The 17,223-nt window shown below is 33.9% G+C and overlaps 1 protein-coding gene across 8 annotated transcripts in view; it reads left to right on the forward strand.

The window, feature by feature from the left end:
• The window catches only part of LOC102806071 (uncharacterized), a 67,021-nt gene extending 54,033 nt beyond the window's left edge, over positions 1-12,988 (forward strand). For 7 of the 8 annotated variants that reach the window (XM_085495932.1, XM_085495935.1, XM_085495938.1 and 4 more), the window contains 4 exons: positions 2,071-2,127; positions 6,092-6,294; positions 6,924-7,096; positions 9,077-12,988. In XM_085495932.1, coding sequence (XP_085352058.1) covers positions 2,071-2,127; positions 6,092-6,294; positions 6,924-7,096; positions 9,077-9,468 — 825 coding nt within the window. In that variant the 3' untranslated portion in view covers positions 9,469-12,988. The remainder of the gene's footprint in view (positions 1-2,070; positions 2,128-6,091; positions 6,295-6,923; positions 7,097-9,076) is intronic. The other variant, XM_085495934.1, reaches the window with a different exon arrangement.
• The last annotated feature ends 4,235 nt before the right edge of the window (positions 12,989-17,223 follow it).

Consider the following 17,223-nt stretch of genomic DNA (forward strand, 5'->3'; position numbering starts at 1 on the left):
CGTACATTTTTTTTAGTTTTTAAAAAATCAATAAGCCTCATAAAATATGTCAATACAGCACCATTTAAAATTCATCTGAGCCATACCTATCTAGAGTAAATGCAAGTGTGTATGATTGTATGCAGTGTGGATATATACTAACTTATAAAGTTAATGAATGAGTGAATGTTCGAATGTTATCTGTTTGTGTTTAATTGGTACAAACAAATCCACACTAGAATATATGTTGAGTAACCATGGTGATCACACCAATGTTGGATTTCATGCAGTGTGTGTCATTATAAAAATTCTATGAACAAAATAAAAATGCAGCTTAATCACTCCACATGAACTGTGCGAGACTATGTCTGTTTTTTACCCCCATCCTATAGCATGTGTTCCTCTATGAGGATGATTCATTTTTGTTAATAATACTTTGTTTGATTTTACTAACTTTTTATGTTATTTGTGGCTGCTATCAAATGATACTTTTTTCTGGTTATAATTGCATGGGGTGATGTTCAATTTTTGTGCAATTTAAACAAATTTTTTGTATTTTAATATCAATTCCTCTGTATAAAGGTGTGGGTTAAAAAGGTTTGGTGCTAACATAAGATGTCCTTTGTATATATCTAGACTTGTTAGAAGGTGTTATTTTATTTTGAATTATGATTTATCGATAACATATTATAATCAAACAATATTATTTTATGTTATCTATAAAAAAAGTTTTATTGTTGATACCGCCCTCTATCAAGTTTATGCAAATGACTTTGTTTTTATTTTGTTGTAATTAAAAATAGTATAAAGTTATTACATTAAGGTTTTGTATCATGCCACAACTGTGAAGCATGTGTTTACTAATACCTTACAGTGCTTTGAAGAAAATTTTAATATTATTCCTGATGAAAGTTTAGATCTTTTGCTTTTAAGTATAGTATTATTAAAATTTACATGCATGTTAAATAGCAGTAATTTTCAAATAACTCAGATATGTAACTTTTGGTGGTTTGTTAATCTTCTTCCTGTCCTATCGAGTCACATCAATGTAATCAAATATATCCCTATATATAAATTTTATATTAGTTTGATTTATAAATTAAGTTGTCAGAAACAGACAACAATATTTTTATTTAATTGCAACATTTTTGGTTTTGATGATTTATAATTTGTAAATAATATTTAAAGTGAATGACTCGTTATGACTACAGGAAGAGGGATAAAATTGGTGTCAAACTTTATTTTGTTTATGTCTGTGTATTGTTTGTTTTGTTTTATTGTTTGCGTCCAACATATATCTATATTTCAACTTCGTCTTTCGTCCTGTGCATTTGTTTCTGTTCTTATTCTTTGATGATTCAGCCGATGCCCATAATGTTGGAAATACCAGTGTACGTTTATTATTTATTATTTTGATTCACTGGTGGCCAACTGATCACACAGCTCTCACCTCTCATTATTAAGTGATATTACATTATGCGCACATTTCACAAATAATGTTCATTTATGAAGTCTGTGTTTATTTCAGACCTGATGTGCCCAATTTGTCTTTTGCAAAAACATCAGGCTTTGGTATACTTTTTAAAACAGACATCAACAGTTTGGCAATTCACAAAAATGAACAGTGTAATAAAGATGACTGAAATGCAAAATATTTGGAATATTTCGACTAAAATTATTTGTAATAAACAGAAGTCTGCATGATTATTCATTTACTTTCACATGTGACTGGACATTTGGAAAATATTGTTGAAGATAAACTGTTCATCAATTGAAAGTCAAATTCACGTTCACCCCAACTCCAAATGCATTTCTGTACTTTATTGTATATATAATGCACAACACATTTTTTCGCATCTGGCACATTCACTGGGTCACCACACTGGCTACTGGTCACCAGAACATGTAACAGGTCATGCTGCAATTTGATTGGTTCACATTGATGCTTGCCAGGTGCACCCAGGGTAGCGAATCACATCACATCACATCATTCCACTACTGATATGTACATTTCAAATCATAATATTTATTCTTCTCATTTGTACAAATATAACGAGTCTTACCTTTATATCTTGCTTGCATGCTAAAAAGGACATCGATGGCTCTGAACTAAGCTTTCTAGATGAGGAAGACGACGACTATGATGAGGTAGAATAGTGTGCCGTTTTGTCTTTTACCCCACCCATATATTTCTGTAATTTCAGGTGTTTCACATTTTTTCACTGTATAACTGTGTTTCCACATTTGGCACACTGCACATTGTTTTACAGCACCATAATATAAACTTACCAGATTTGAACTAATCAAATTTGTTTGTTTTTAATTTAACTTAATATTGGAGGTTGCACATCGCCCTATATATCCCCTGTACTTGATTCTGATTCAAAAAGTCTTTTCCAATTTGAATAGAATGTGTAAAGCGAAAATTCTTTCTCAACTTCCCTCCCTCCGCCTACTCTTACCACTCTTCCTTTGTTTACCTACCCCTCTCCCTCCACTCCTTTCCATTCCTTGTTTTTCTCCAACCACCTTGAATAAACAAAATGAGAAAGAATTTTATTGAAGTTCTACCTCGAAACTCTGATATCTTCCAACACACATGGCTTAATTTGCTAATTTCATCAAAATGTTTGGAAAAAAGATATTGCGGAGAAAATTTAAGCTTTCACAAATTGTAGCATAACTAGGATATGATCCAAACTGGGTTATTTCATTATGCTTGTTAGCAAGGTGATCAGCTTAAAGTTGATTAATTCCTGGTTTTAAATAATCCTTGCAATCGCTAGGTTATTTGCTTCAGGATCTGGGAATCATTGCGAATGACAACTCCTCTACATTTACGCAAAGTGTGTTGCTGAAAGCACTGCCATTAATCACTCTTTGGACATGGAACTAACAAACATAACACTGGTTGGAAAAAAAAAATGACTCTCTGTTTCAAATTCTTTGAATATTTTCCGTTGAAGATTTACTATAGAGTTCCTGACTCTTTCCCACCCACTCCTGAAGTACCTTCAGAACCATCTGAAGTTATTGAACATGATGAGGAGACTGTTTCAGTTTCCATGGAAATAAATGAGGTTTCCTCTGAAAACACGAAGGTAGTGTGCATGCCTGGCACAGCAAAGTGCATGATGACTGCGTGTGCTGTTTATTGCATGGATTTACATTTCACTTGTTACATTTTCACTGACTGTATGCATTTTGTAATGAAGTTTTCATCTCTCAGAACAGTGATATATAATATTTTCAATCAGGTAATCTAATTGGCTAACATTTTTGAAGGCGAAACTCCCTACTGGTATTCTTCTTGAACCTGATTGGCTAAAACAATACAAGGCCCCTTATATAATTGAAATTGAATTCAAGAATCGTTAAATATGATTTGATCAGTGAAGTAAGTACTCCCTAGTTGAGCTGATATTTTACTAATTTCTGATTGGCTAACGAAAAACTATAATTATAAATAACTCCTTAAGCTTGAATCGCACCTGTATTTTCTACCCCTTTATTTTTTGATGAAGTGTAACTATTTGATTGTTAGATTTAAATAAATATGTCTGCAATAACATATTTAACTGGAAGTAGAGTTTGAAGACTTCACCTTTTGACTCTGTCAGTGAAATATAACTGTTTTTATTTGCACAATTGATTGTGATCTCACTGGGGTTGTATCATTCATGTAATGGCTGGGACTACATCTCTGGGAATTCTCATTTACACTGTCACTTGTGTGTATACAATATTGTGTTCCAAATGAATGTACATTTGTAAGATTGCACTGCAAAGTAGCAGGGTTTACCACAATGCATTGTGCAGGAAGATGCTTGTTGCCATTTTGTTTTTCTAACTGAGGTATCCATGGAAATGGAAATGCATTTTGGGTAGGCACTTATGACTACCTGTGTTGAGGAAAAGTAACTTTGAAGCTGCCAGAACAACTGTGTCAATTAGGACTGAGAGAAACAAACTTTTTTATCGGTGTACATGTATAATAATTCATGATTGATACTGTGGATTTAATCGGTCTCATTTATTGTTGAAGATACAAACCAAATATATTTTTCAAATTTATTATACAACTTAAAATATCACCTGACTAGTATGTATTCCATTTTATGTTAACAAATATCCACATTCACGCTATGCAGTTTGTACATAAACATCCCATAATACTTACTTGGAAGATGATGTAGGACTTCAATATATCACTGAAGTCTCATTCCAGAATATTTTAAATTCCTTGAAAAGTCTCCTAGAAATTGATGTATGCTTGTCATATCAAATGTAATTCAGTGCTCTCTTTTCAAAAATAAATAGGACACCTAATTGAATTTGAAAAGTCTGAAGACATTACAAGAATCTCATTAATTATGCAAATGTATTCCCATTCTCTTAAATTTACACAAATTCATTCAATCTGCGGGTTGTACATCACATGTAGCTATTTCAATCAATGTTAAAGTTTTGATCTTGTATTATAGGAGAAGCTAATGTGAAACCCGGTGTGCACTGCTTATATCAGGTTCAAATGCTAAAACTGCTAAACTAAATACTTAATCTGTTCACGGCATTATTTTTTCCTGGCATAATTTGATTTTCCAAATTTTCATATTTTTTTTCTTCAATTTTCACCGTCAGTTATCGACCAAACTGATATAAATCTATTTTGCTTTAGGTATTATCAACATTTCTTTAATATGTATCTCGATCAATAAGAAAAAAAATTATGTTTTTTTTTTGATGTGTTTGAAAGGATTAAAATATGTACAGTTGTAGTGAATGGAGAATAGTCCCCTCCCAAACTAGTCTTTCACAATCAGCAGTATATAGCTACCAGACATGATTAATTGTGGTTGAATTCCACTGTGTATGCTCAATCCAAAAACTTAATATATGAAACAAGTCTGATTATTATGTACCTGTTAAATCAAATCTCGGAAATGATGCATTATAATTTGAATAATTGTAACAATTCTAATACCTTGTTCGTCAACTTTTAGCACCATCTACAAAATGATTAAGTATAGTCTGTTTCTCCCAAATTAACAAACTTTTTGATCAAAAACTAAAAGCAATATCTGAAACTGTCTTTATGGAATTAACTAAAAAATGTGTACATAATGTGAAAATATTTTTGCAATGAATTTTAAGCGTGAAAAATAATATCTGGCACCCAAATGATTAAATGTGAACAGAATTCACTGTAGATGTTCTTGAAAATAAAAATTAATTTATGGCCTAGCTTCCACAGTTTATAGATGATCCTGAGTTTCTAATTTGCATAAGTAATACGTGATCTTTCATACAGTATTGATATATATGAAGTCTAGCCCCGAACTCTATAAACAATGCGTCTTTATTCCATGCATGGTATGGTGGTTATAAACTGGTTATAACCATTTAATTTTGGCTAGTAGGATTTTTCTCAATTTGATGATTTCATAGCATTTGTGAAGACAAAACCATTTATAATCCAAGAGACATTTTCACTAATACAAAAAAGATTTTCACTGACTTGTAAAAAATTGTCTTGTGTTATTGAAGTAGTTTCCAGGATATGCTGTATACAGTAAGAGCTTTATTGCGTAGCATTGAGTCGTTCAGTGTATCACATATTTGTCATCCGTGGTGTCCACATGAGACTACATTAACCCATTAAACTGTCATAACCATATATGGGCAGGTATCCTTATCTTGGTGTAGAATGCATTCTAAAAAGCATGTTTCATTGGTCAGCATTGATTCGCATCTTCAATGACACACAGTAGGCTGTGAAGAGTTGACCAAAGAGGAGTCTTTAAAAATAAAATTAAGAATTTAAATGTTGATGGTTTATTTTAATCTGCGATAAATTCAACCTCAAGGTTAGAATATCTGCCCAAATACATAATTCATTATTTAACTTAATTTTATAAAGTTTAGTATACTAACCTTTGTTTTAAAGGAAAACGTATTTTGTTGTAAGTTTTTAATGTTTTGGGTTCAATAGTAAGTGGAAGGTGTAAATAAAAAAGTGTGTGATAACATTATACTTAATCAGCATCGGGTGAATTCAGACTAACCTGGGTGTACTCATTACATATGCATGGGTTTTGTTTTCAACCAATAGGATGCTGGTCCAGGTGGGCCAAGCAGGTCACAGGCTAAAGCTGCTAAAAGAGCGGCTGAGGCTGAAAAGAGGCGCCTCGCTGTGGAGAGAAAACGCCGAGAAAGAGAGGAAGCAAAACGCAGAGCATTGGAAGAAGCTGAACGTGCTGAGCAGATGAAGAGAGAGTTTGAGGAAGATAAGCGAAAGAGGGAAGAAGCAATAAGGTATGTGCAAATACAAAGAGTAATATAACGTTTATATAACGTTTAGTGCTTTGGGAAACTATAAGCTCTAGTTTGCAATGTAGAACTATAACATGTCATCCCAGATGTGGTGGAGATGTGTCATACTAAGTGTATCATTTCGTTTCTCAAGCTTTGGGAAACTATAAGCTCTAGTTTGCAATGTAGAACAATGACATGTCATCCCAGATGTGATGGAAATGTGGAGATGTGTCATACTAAGTGTATCATTTCGTTTCTCAAGCTTTGGGAAACTATAAGCTCTAGTTTGAAATGCAGAAATATGACATATCAACCCAGATGTGATGGAAATGTGGAGATGTGTCATACTAAGTGTATCATTTCGTTTCTCAAGCTTTGGGAAACTATAAGCTCTAGTTTGAAATGCAGAAATATGACATGTCATCTCAGATGTGATGGAAATGTGGAGATATGTCATACTAAGTGTATCATTTCTCTTCTCAAATGTGACATGTGTCATTGACATGTCATTCCAAATGTGACATATGACCCTGTATGACACATTATCTGATCCTTGAGAGGAAATGTTCACAAGACTTTTTAGTTTTCTGACATTTTGTTGTTAATTTAATGTAAAACATGTGTGTCAGGTTGAGAAAAGAACAAGAGGAGGAGGAAAGACGAAGGATGGAGAATGAAGAGCGAGAGCGGCAAAGATTGCAGAAATTGAAAGAAGAAAGAGAAAAAAGGGAACGAGAAGAGTACAAGCGGAGAATGGAGGAAATGGCAAGGAAGATGAAGGCAGAGGAGGAGGCTAGGAGATGTAAGTATTATATACACCATTTAACTATAGACTCTATAAAAAAACAAATAACAAAGAAGGTCAAGATGTTGCTGTACCATCACTAGGTTGTGATCCCTCTAATATATCATTAGAATAACTGAGCCACCACTAGTGAAAAGTGGCCCACCATGTGCAGTCCTTACACAAGAGTTGTAACAATAGAAATATTAATTATATGTCACAATATTTCATTATCAGTGTTACATGTCTAATAATTGTTGAAAAAAATAAGGTTTTTTTTAGGAGTCAAAAATGTGTGAATGTTTGCGAAACAGCAATTACCGGTAATATAAACTTGTCAGCTTTCACATTGTACATCTTGTGATGCATGCTCTGTGTTATTGAACAACAGTTAGGTATTATTCTGATCATATAAAATTCAATCTGAACACTAAGATTCAGTCTGTTCAACCAAGATGCATGTCTAAGCAAACTCTGTGCACCCCAGATACCTGTCTAAACCGAATCATGTATAACCCAGATCCTGTCTAACCCAAACCCAGTGTACCCTAGACACCATCCAAACTAAACCCTGTGTAACTCAGATACATGTCTAAGCAAACCCTTTGCACCCCAGATACCTGTCTAAACCGAATCATGTATAACCCAGATCCTGTCTAAACCAAACCCAGTGTATCCTAGATACCATCCAAACTAAACCCTGTGTAACTCAGATACATATCTAAGCAAACCCTTTGCATCCCAGATATCTGTCTAAACCAAATCCTGTATAACCCAGATCCTGTCTAACCCAAACCCAGTGTACCCTAGAAACCATCCAAACTAAACCCTGTGTAACTCAGATACATGTCTAAGCAAACCCTTTGCACCCCAGATATCTGTCTAAACCAAATCCTGTATAACCCAGATCCTGTCTAAACCAAACCCAGTGTATTCTAGATACCATCCAAACTAAACCCTGTGTAACTCAGATACATGTCTAAGCAAACCTTTTGCACCCAGATATCTGTCTAAACCAAATCCTGTATAACCCAGATCCTGTCTAACCCAAACCCAGTGTACCCTAGAAACCATCCAAACTAAACCCTGTGTAACTCAGATACATATCTAAGCAAACCCTTTGCACCCCAGATATCTGTCTAAACCAAATCCTGTATAACCCAGATCCTGTCTAACCCAAACCCAGTGTACCCTAGAAACCATCCAAACTAAACCCTGTGTAACTCAGATACATGTCTAAGCAAACCCTTTGCACCCCAGATATCTGTCTAAACCAAATCCTGTATAACCCAGATCCTGTCTAAACCAAACCCAGTGTATTCTAGATACCATCCAAACTAAACCCTGTGTAACTCAGATACATGTCTAAGCAAACCCTTTGCACCCCAGATATCTGTCTAAACCAAATCCTGTATAACCCAGATCCTGTCTAAACCAAACCCAGTGTATTCTAGATACCATCCAAACTAAACCCTGTGTAACTCAGATACATGTCTAAGCAAACCTTTTGCACCCAGATATCTGTCTAAACCAAATCCTGTATAACCCAGATCCTGTCTAACCCAAACCCAGTGTACCCTAGAAACCATCCAAACTAAACCCTGTGTAACTCAGATGTCTAAGTAAAAAATAAAAATGCAATCTGTTAAAACTATTAACCTGGCAAATATCTAAACCCAATGTTATACACATACATGTCTAAGCTGAACACCTATTCAGTTTCCTGCTTTTTTAAAATGAAATAAATTTGTATCCCCATAACTTCTGTAAAATAAACTACTCGTATTTCTCAGGCCATACCTAAAATTCTCAATGTTTTATCTAGTAAGTTGAAGAAATTGTCCGTATTTGTCCATGAAACATTGTTATTGCTGTGTTAACACTTCACCCGCTTAAATCCTCTATGAATAGCAGAAAATGAATGGGAGGGAAAGTGGCATCACCTTTTTTAATTCAGAAATGCACGCAACAGTTATGGTACATGAATTTATTTTTCAGTGGAAGAGGAACGTCGTCGACTAGAGGAGGAGGAGAGGAGAAAAGCTGAAGAGGAAATGATGGCTAAGATGGCTGAGGAAGAACGAGCGGAGTATGAGCTTAGGAAAAAACAAGAGGAAGAAGCAAGGAAATTGAAAGAGATGATGGAACGTGCTCAACGAGAACTTGAAGCAAAACTAGCTCAAGAGGAAGCACAGAGATTAGCCAGAGAGTTGGCACGGAAACAGAAAGAGTTGGAAGCGAGGTTGATGTTCAATAGAAGTTTACAGTCCGAAGCTCATGGTTATGATCATACACAGGATATCAATCGAGCCTTCACATGGTCGTATTTTGAATTACTTCAGTATTTAGGTATTGAGATACCTGAAGCACTCAAACATAAGGACTTTTAGGGATGGAAGTCGGACATTTACACCAGTATTGCTTTATTGGAGTTGCATGACCTTTTTGAGATTGTATCTGATTGGCTACCAAACTTCAACACATGACTATAGCAAGCCAATCAATGAGTCTCAAGAGCTAAACATTTCGATTGAGGTTGCAAATGTTTTTAAAACCCAAGAATGGAAAAACTTGTAGTGTCAAAATATTAATTTTCACTCAGGACCAGAGAAAATTCGAAAAAAGCTATTTCAGAATTTAGGAGTGAAGGCAGTAAAATGGTTATAGATGTATATATTTATTGTATGCCAAGGTAAGAAGCAGACATGTGAGACCCTTTACATATCACATTCTGAAAACTAATCTTTATATATTTTATTGTTTTTTTAAAGTTACAATGAATAAGATATGTATTCTAAGTATTACAAATGTGTGTTGTCGAATGATGACATTCATTTCATGTATTCAGTGACAATGGAAATGTGTGTCATATACATTTCAAAATCAACAGACAGATATAGAATTGAAGTTGTGTTCCCAATTTGATGTGATCTGATCAGAAAACCTTCAAATAACCCTGTGATCATTATAAGGGCTTTGGATTTTGTACAGTTCATGAAAAAGCCTTTTCAACAGAAACCTGAAATCGAATTGCAAAGGGCCATATATAATATTGTAAAGTGAACTTAAGTGATTATTACAATGAAAAGTATGTTTGATTTAGTGATTGAACACAGTTATCTGGCCAACCCAAGTGATGATTCTGTGGGATTGCAATTTTAACATTGAAATCATTGAAAGTTATACAGGAAATTTTGTAATGGATGTTGAAATTGCTTAACACAGGTACATGGAAGCCATCCAAGGGCTTGAACTTCAGAGGGGTATTGAAGGCCTTGGTTCCCAACCATTTTACTTTGCTACACAGATATTCCCTGTACTATTCTTATATTTTAAGGCATTTTTTGATCAATTTGGCTTTAAAACTGGGTGCCCTCTCAACTCGAAAGTTGCCCTGTGAGAGTTCCTCTGCAGAATTTAGTATTGAAAACTTCTGATTAATCTGATGATAACTAAATGATGCTTAATAGTGACATATTTTTACAACAAGCATTTACCTTATACATATTTTCAAAACATTCCAACATATACATTTATCATTTTGTTAGACTGTATCGTCCAGAAAAATCATGATTGTGAAGAGCATGCCATGCTAATTATTGAGTACAATTGATTTGTATTTTTGTTCTGTGGTCCTAATTTGTAAATTATCTTTACTTTATGTAAATTCCATATGTGGACATACTTTATATATTGTCTTACATATTATGCTAATTCCACATTTCTCGCTAATTATGCAGTTCAATCCGTGCCTTATTTGGCATTATACTAATTTGATAGATAATTCTGCTTGCCATAGCTGTTTTTATATTATGCAAATTATACCGTCCAAATTTGATATAGTATATTTGTTATTCATACCATCTATTGTCATAATTTATGTTCATTTTATATAATATGCCTTGCCATATTTGGAATCATACAACTGCAATAAATTTATTGCAATTATGGTAAATGTTTTTTTTTTTGTAAGAAATAGCACACCATGATTGTAATAATGTTTTGGACATTCCAATATGAATTGTGGGTAATTCTTGCCATGATCCAATTCTACATTGGGAAAGCTTAGCTGGTTACTAGAGGCATCACTTTCATTATAAGCTATGCATTGACATACAATTATTCTTGCCAATTTAAATCAGCGATACCCTAAAATTTCTTGATTTTCACACTTTCATGGTAATTTGTCTCTTACAAACTAAAGTGACTTCTATTAGGTTTTTTTGTTCACATGAAATCTGCTCATCTGCCGAACAGCGACTATTGATTTAATCTGCATTTGGAATATTAACAGAACAAAATAGTTCTGTTGTCACAGTCACGTCTAGCATGTGCTTAACAGTGTACATATCACAAAAAAGTGGGACCCGCATTGAGCTTGAAGCGATGCAAACACTGTTTCTATGATCTACACCTCCGAGTAATACAATTGTGGCTGTTGTCTTTTTAACACAATTGTAGACATTTAATTATGCGTGAATAATTCAAAAAATGATCAGATTTTATTGACATTTATGTAAGGATGAATTTATTCAACAATGTGTTGTATTTTTTATTTATATTAATTCAAATTTATTATTATTAATTTTATCTATCTGTGAATTGTGTTACTTTATCAAACTTATCGCCACTTTGGGATCAATACAAGTCTACTTACACTATTTGACCTGACAGTCAGACCGAGCAGAAGGCAGCTTTTTGAGAGGTTTTTTCGACGTATTAAATTATGCCCTACATATATGACTTAACTTTTTTCACCACCAGTCCCCTTTTTTTGTCACAAATTCACAAAATAGTCCCGATTATAGTCTGCACTTTTTTTTCAGAAGATTGAGACAAAAATAACCAATTTTTTTTTAGTGAAAACTAAAAATTGACTTAAAATGTTGGCTCCGAAAATACGGTTTACTTATAGAAATATTGAAGAATACAACAATAAACGTGCAGACAAATTTAGGCGAGGAAGTCTGGTGGTGAAAAGGTAACTCAACTGAAAAATGTTCAAATACAAAATGATAGGGGGTAGCATATAAAAAAAAGTATTAATCAAACGATCTTGACAATCAGTGACACTCTGGAAGCTTCAAACCAAAGGGTAATTTAAATAGTTGCCTTGGTATTCTGTTTCTGATACATTGTACATATAGTATTTTTTTTTTACTGTTTGCTCATTGTTGTGATTGCACGTAGTGATCAGTGAACTTTCAAGATCAGTCTGTTTAGAATTGCTAATTCAAAATACCGGTAATAAATTCACTAATCAAGATAATCAAAGTAAAGGCATATACACATATACATATATTGTTTGTCTCCATAAAACCTAAATATAAGCTGGTTGGTGACCACCATACTTTCGGAATCACAAATCAAATCCGCATCTTAAATTAAAGTGATTCTACTTCATACCATTTATACATTGGTTGATAAGTTTTATTTATGACTATGTAAACACATTACCGGTAGTTACACAATAGTGTATGATTTAATGTTCCTTTTTCCAATCCTTGTTGTGAGGGTGTATCATTATTTGACATCTTATCACACGATGCTGTTTTTTTTTACTCTGAATACTTTCTTCCATGATCACCTTTGATTTGATTAAAAATCAAATACCTCACTTCAAAGTCAATTAAAAAAAACAAGTTGTAATTAGCTAATATGTGACCTTACTGAAATGACAAACAGTTCCTATACTGTTGTCTTACAATATTACACAGAAGTTTTGGGGTCTATGTTAATTTCCATAACATGACCGATTGCGAAAAGATTGAATTATGAAAATGTATCTCTATCAAATTCAGCTACACACACCGTCCATTCTGAATCTCTTATTCAGGCAAAACCTAGTTTTGTTTTATTTTTAAAACTTATTTTGCTTTGTGTTCAATAAATATACAACTATAATTCTTACAGGGGTTGTGTTGTCGCTTTATCTCTCACTCTCCATTGTTGAATTTGTAACATTCAACATCCCTTGTTGTTATGAGAGTTCAACAGACGACTTGTTCCTTTTTTATGATAGGGTAAATGTTCAATTTGAAACAACGCAAATTCTGAAAAAGTTGACATTCATTTGTATCTAATTACATTGCACAAGATGGTGATTACGCAGCTCTTGAACAAACTGCAAACAAGCTATATCTCGAACGTGCATGGACCGATTCAGACTTGATACTTATGTGATGTATTATCACACTGGTACTTTTTAAATTTTCTGATTTATTTTGGTACATCCATGGTCAAACTGCCCTCACATAACTTTGAAATGATTTCCGAGTTTTCACGAAATAACTACAGAGATGTATCAAATCTTACAGATGTACGTTCATTTTGCTTTTGAATCTGTGCGACTTGAGTACAGTTCGGGGCTAAAAGAAAAGGGGTAAAACTATCAAAAAGAAGTAAAATTTTTGGTTTAAAATGACGTGAGCGAAAATGACATTTTTGCCCATTCTCAGCTTTAGATTGACCATTGAAAATTCTCGTATAGATAATACATGACATTCGTTGATAGACACAGTTTTACAATCAGAATGTATTTGGTAAAAATGTTATGTCAATTCAAACGTCACATAAAAGTTGTGAACAATTATATATTAAATATGTACATAGACACAATTTTACAAATAAAGTGGGATGGTCGTCACCTGCGCACGCGCGGGAATTGAGTCCCAGGCGACGATAACAACACACGCTAAAAACGGAAAGGTTCATGGGTAGACGCTTGTTTGTAAACATTGACACGCTATGACCATCTGACGCACTCGCTATACTATGGTATAGGGTATGTGTTTTGCGAACTTGTTTCAAGGGGTGGGTTATCTATAAAAAAAAAAAAAAAACTGTTTCAAGATCTGTACTGATGGCAAGGTTGCCAGAAGTATATTAGTGTGCAAGTATTGAATTTTCAGATTGATATTAATCTTTTTAGCTGAATAAAAAAAAAAAACCCATATATATTGCTCCAATGACCAACTTACGGATGCTCCCCTCAATACAGGCTAGGCCACAGGGGGCAGCAGGCATTACTAGTATACAACATATTTGTACATGCATTTGGTTTATTTGCTTTGTCAATGTTTATTTATCTGATGACCAACTCTAGTTGATTGGGATAAACAGCATGTGTAATATTATGCAAATTAAAAACAACAGCTTAAATGTACAGAAAACAGAAAGGTGGAAACTCTCAAGGCAGTGGCATGAGGTGGCCTCAAACTTGTGACAAGAGGATATTTATATAGAAATAATTATATGTACTTATATTGGTTGGTACATTGCACTCGCTATAAATGTGTTCGTTCGGCAATTCCACGTCGTCCGAACCGCACGGTTTCGCTAAAGCCGGCCATTCATAATTGGCCCACCAACTGCAACTGCAACTGCAGTTAATTAAATTGAGTCATTTGATTGGGTGCGCAAAGTAGCTGGCGCCACCAGTCAGCGTTGATGTATCATAAACGTGAAATACTCACTGTTACGGCACGCCTGATTGGCTGAAAATGAGTATGCACACTTGATTTGTCCAGAACTCTGTGCGAATCCCCCTTGATTCTGGCTGCTGGCCATTTTCGTTCATGAAGTCGGATATCATCAGAAAACGCGGGATTTGTGCAGTTTTGAATAAAACCAAGTTAGCGATCATGTACAATGGCTATCAACGTAACATCCCATCTCCTCTGAACCTTTTGTTTCGCATTTTAAGGTAAGATCAAGGTGTCGATTTACGAATTGTCATGTTTCATAAGGGTGTGATCAGAATTCATGGCAGAGGGGGGATGAGAAAAATGGGGGGGGGCCATGAAAAGTGTTTATGGGTGGCTCGGGGGGCTTTGAAATTTCATGACAGCTGTCAGGGGGGTGTCATGACATTTTAAAACACAACAACGTATAACAATATTTGTCATATTTGATTCACTTTTTAACTTAAAACAAACTTGTAACGTATAATAAAAAGAACAACAGTATAAGTATACAACGGTGTGATTTGATTGTAAATTTATATGGTGGGAAAAACTCCAACAAAAAGTATTTTATATCTATATATGAAACCTTGTTTGTAAACATGTATTAAAGGTAGCAACAGAGGAAATGTAGACATATAAAATAATTAATAATAGTTTGTCTGTTTGTCTGTTTGTTTTTCTTTAAAAGCAAAGAAACTAGCACCCTGATTTAACAAACTGTATTTTTTTTTTACTTTTTATTTTTTTTATTCACAAATAATATAAACATAAATCACAAACTATCGTGGTAGGTGGCAAAGTATTGGCTATTTTTAAATATGGAATGATTGTACGGGCTTGTAATAATTGATTAGGAATTACAGCCCACAATGAAGTAAATTCTTGGTATTTGCCAGCAGTTTGTGCTTGCCTTTTTTTTTGACTAGAATCCTTTTTTTCAATTCTCGTAAGAAGCCATCAAAACTAATATAAAAAGAACGGTTTCTGAAATATTTTCGCTTGTGTATGTACCATTTTCCAAGTAAAATACAGTAATTCATAATAAAATTATTTCTATTAAGTGGTATTAATCCGAACATTACATCTTTAAAAGATAATGATAAATAATCAGATAAAACTACTTCATACCAGCGTGTTAAATCACTCCAAAAACAGTTTACTATATTACACTGGAATAGGAAGTGACATAATGTGTCGACCTTGTCACAATCATTACATAAATCAGTATCTATTATACCCCATTTATGTAACCTAGTCTTACATGGAAAGATTCTATGGAGTATTTTATATTGAAAGCCTGAAGTTTAGTTTCACTGGTAATATTAAAGGACATATTAAAATATTGTACCCACTGATCATTTTGAATGTCCTCAAAGATTGCTGACCATTTATTAACTGCAATTATAGCTGGCACTTCAAGAGTATGCATAAATAGATTGTAATATTGTTTGCAAGATAGTACATTACAAGTTATTGTATTGCAGGTACGTGACCTCTGACCTTCATACAAAATGTTCTTCCATCGAGATGGGATAGCCGCCTTTATTGTTAAATAATTTAAAAAGTTGAATGATCTTATATTGAATTTAAAAAAACATTTTTCATTAAAAATGTCGTTTACGTAAAGTATGCCTGCTCTAAACCAATTTCTAAAAAATAAAGTTTTTTTTTTTCACTTTTAACATGGATATTATACCACAGTGATTGGTTCAGAATGTTATGCTTTGTCATTGGATCGTCAGCAGACAACTTTGAGTAACATTCAAAAATTTGTTTATAAAATCGGGGTAGTGAGATTGGAATGGCAGATATGGATGAAATTATCCATTAAGAAAATCACATATAGAATATACATTAAAATAACTTTCTGGAATCAGTATGGGTTTCTTGGAGGAAAATTACACCCTTGAGAAAATGGTTCAGCCAAAATAATACCTCCCTACGTTTTCTGAAATCTGACAATCCCCGTGCATTCAAAGAAAATAAATCTAACTCACATGACACGAGTCACAAAAAGAAAAAAAATTGCCACACTACCACAGAAAACAAAATGAAATGAAACACAAAAATTAAGAACAAATCGCATAGAGTTGGAAATACTTAATTATATCCAGGATATAGGCACTTACTGCTCACAAATCGACTCTGCTAATTGGTATCAAATCTTAGACTAACAGGTTGACTATTCTTCGTAGTTTTGACATACGTGACGCCCAAGTTGGTCCAAGTACTATACCATTTTCTTTCCTTTACGTATTTCCGTGTTGTTTAGAAGCTTCTTGCGATAATTCTCGTTAAACTCTTATTTATATAAATATTTTTGGAACCGGCGCTGATACAAAGATCGGCAGGAGACTTTATCCGCAGCGATGCTCTGGCACTATAAAGTTGTCTTGCATGATGACAGGAAATGAATTTTGCGACAATAATCGGGAGACCTTGGCTTTTCCGTTTGATTTGGTGACAGATATCAAAATCCTGCTTTGTAACATTCACACCAATTCCCGTACAAATATTTTGCACAACTTGTGTAATATTTTCAACTGTGGGATTTTGAATGAAAGCTTCATGTACTTCAACACAATACTTGCGAGAGTACTGTTCCAAGTCGTTGTTTGCCATTTTAAGTGTATTGACTTCTTCCTTCACTTTGGAAAGTTCATTTTCCAGACAAAAAAT

This window comes from Saccoglossus kowalevskii, chromosome 22 (genome assembly GCF_978046115.1).
Source record: "Saccoglossus kowalevskii chromosome 22, keSacKowa6.1, whole genome shotgun sequence".
Lineage (NCBI taxonomy): Eukaryota > Metazoa > Hemichordata > Enteropneusta > Harrimaniidae > Saccoglossus > Saccoglossus kowalevskii.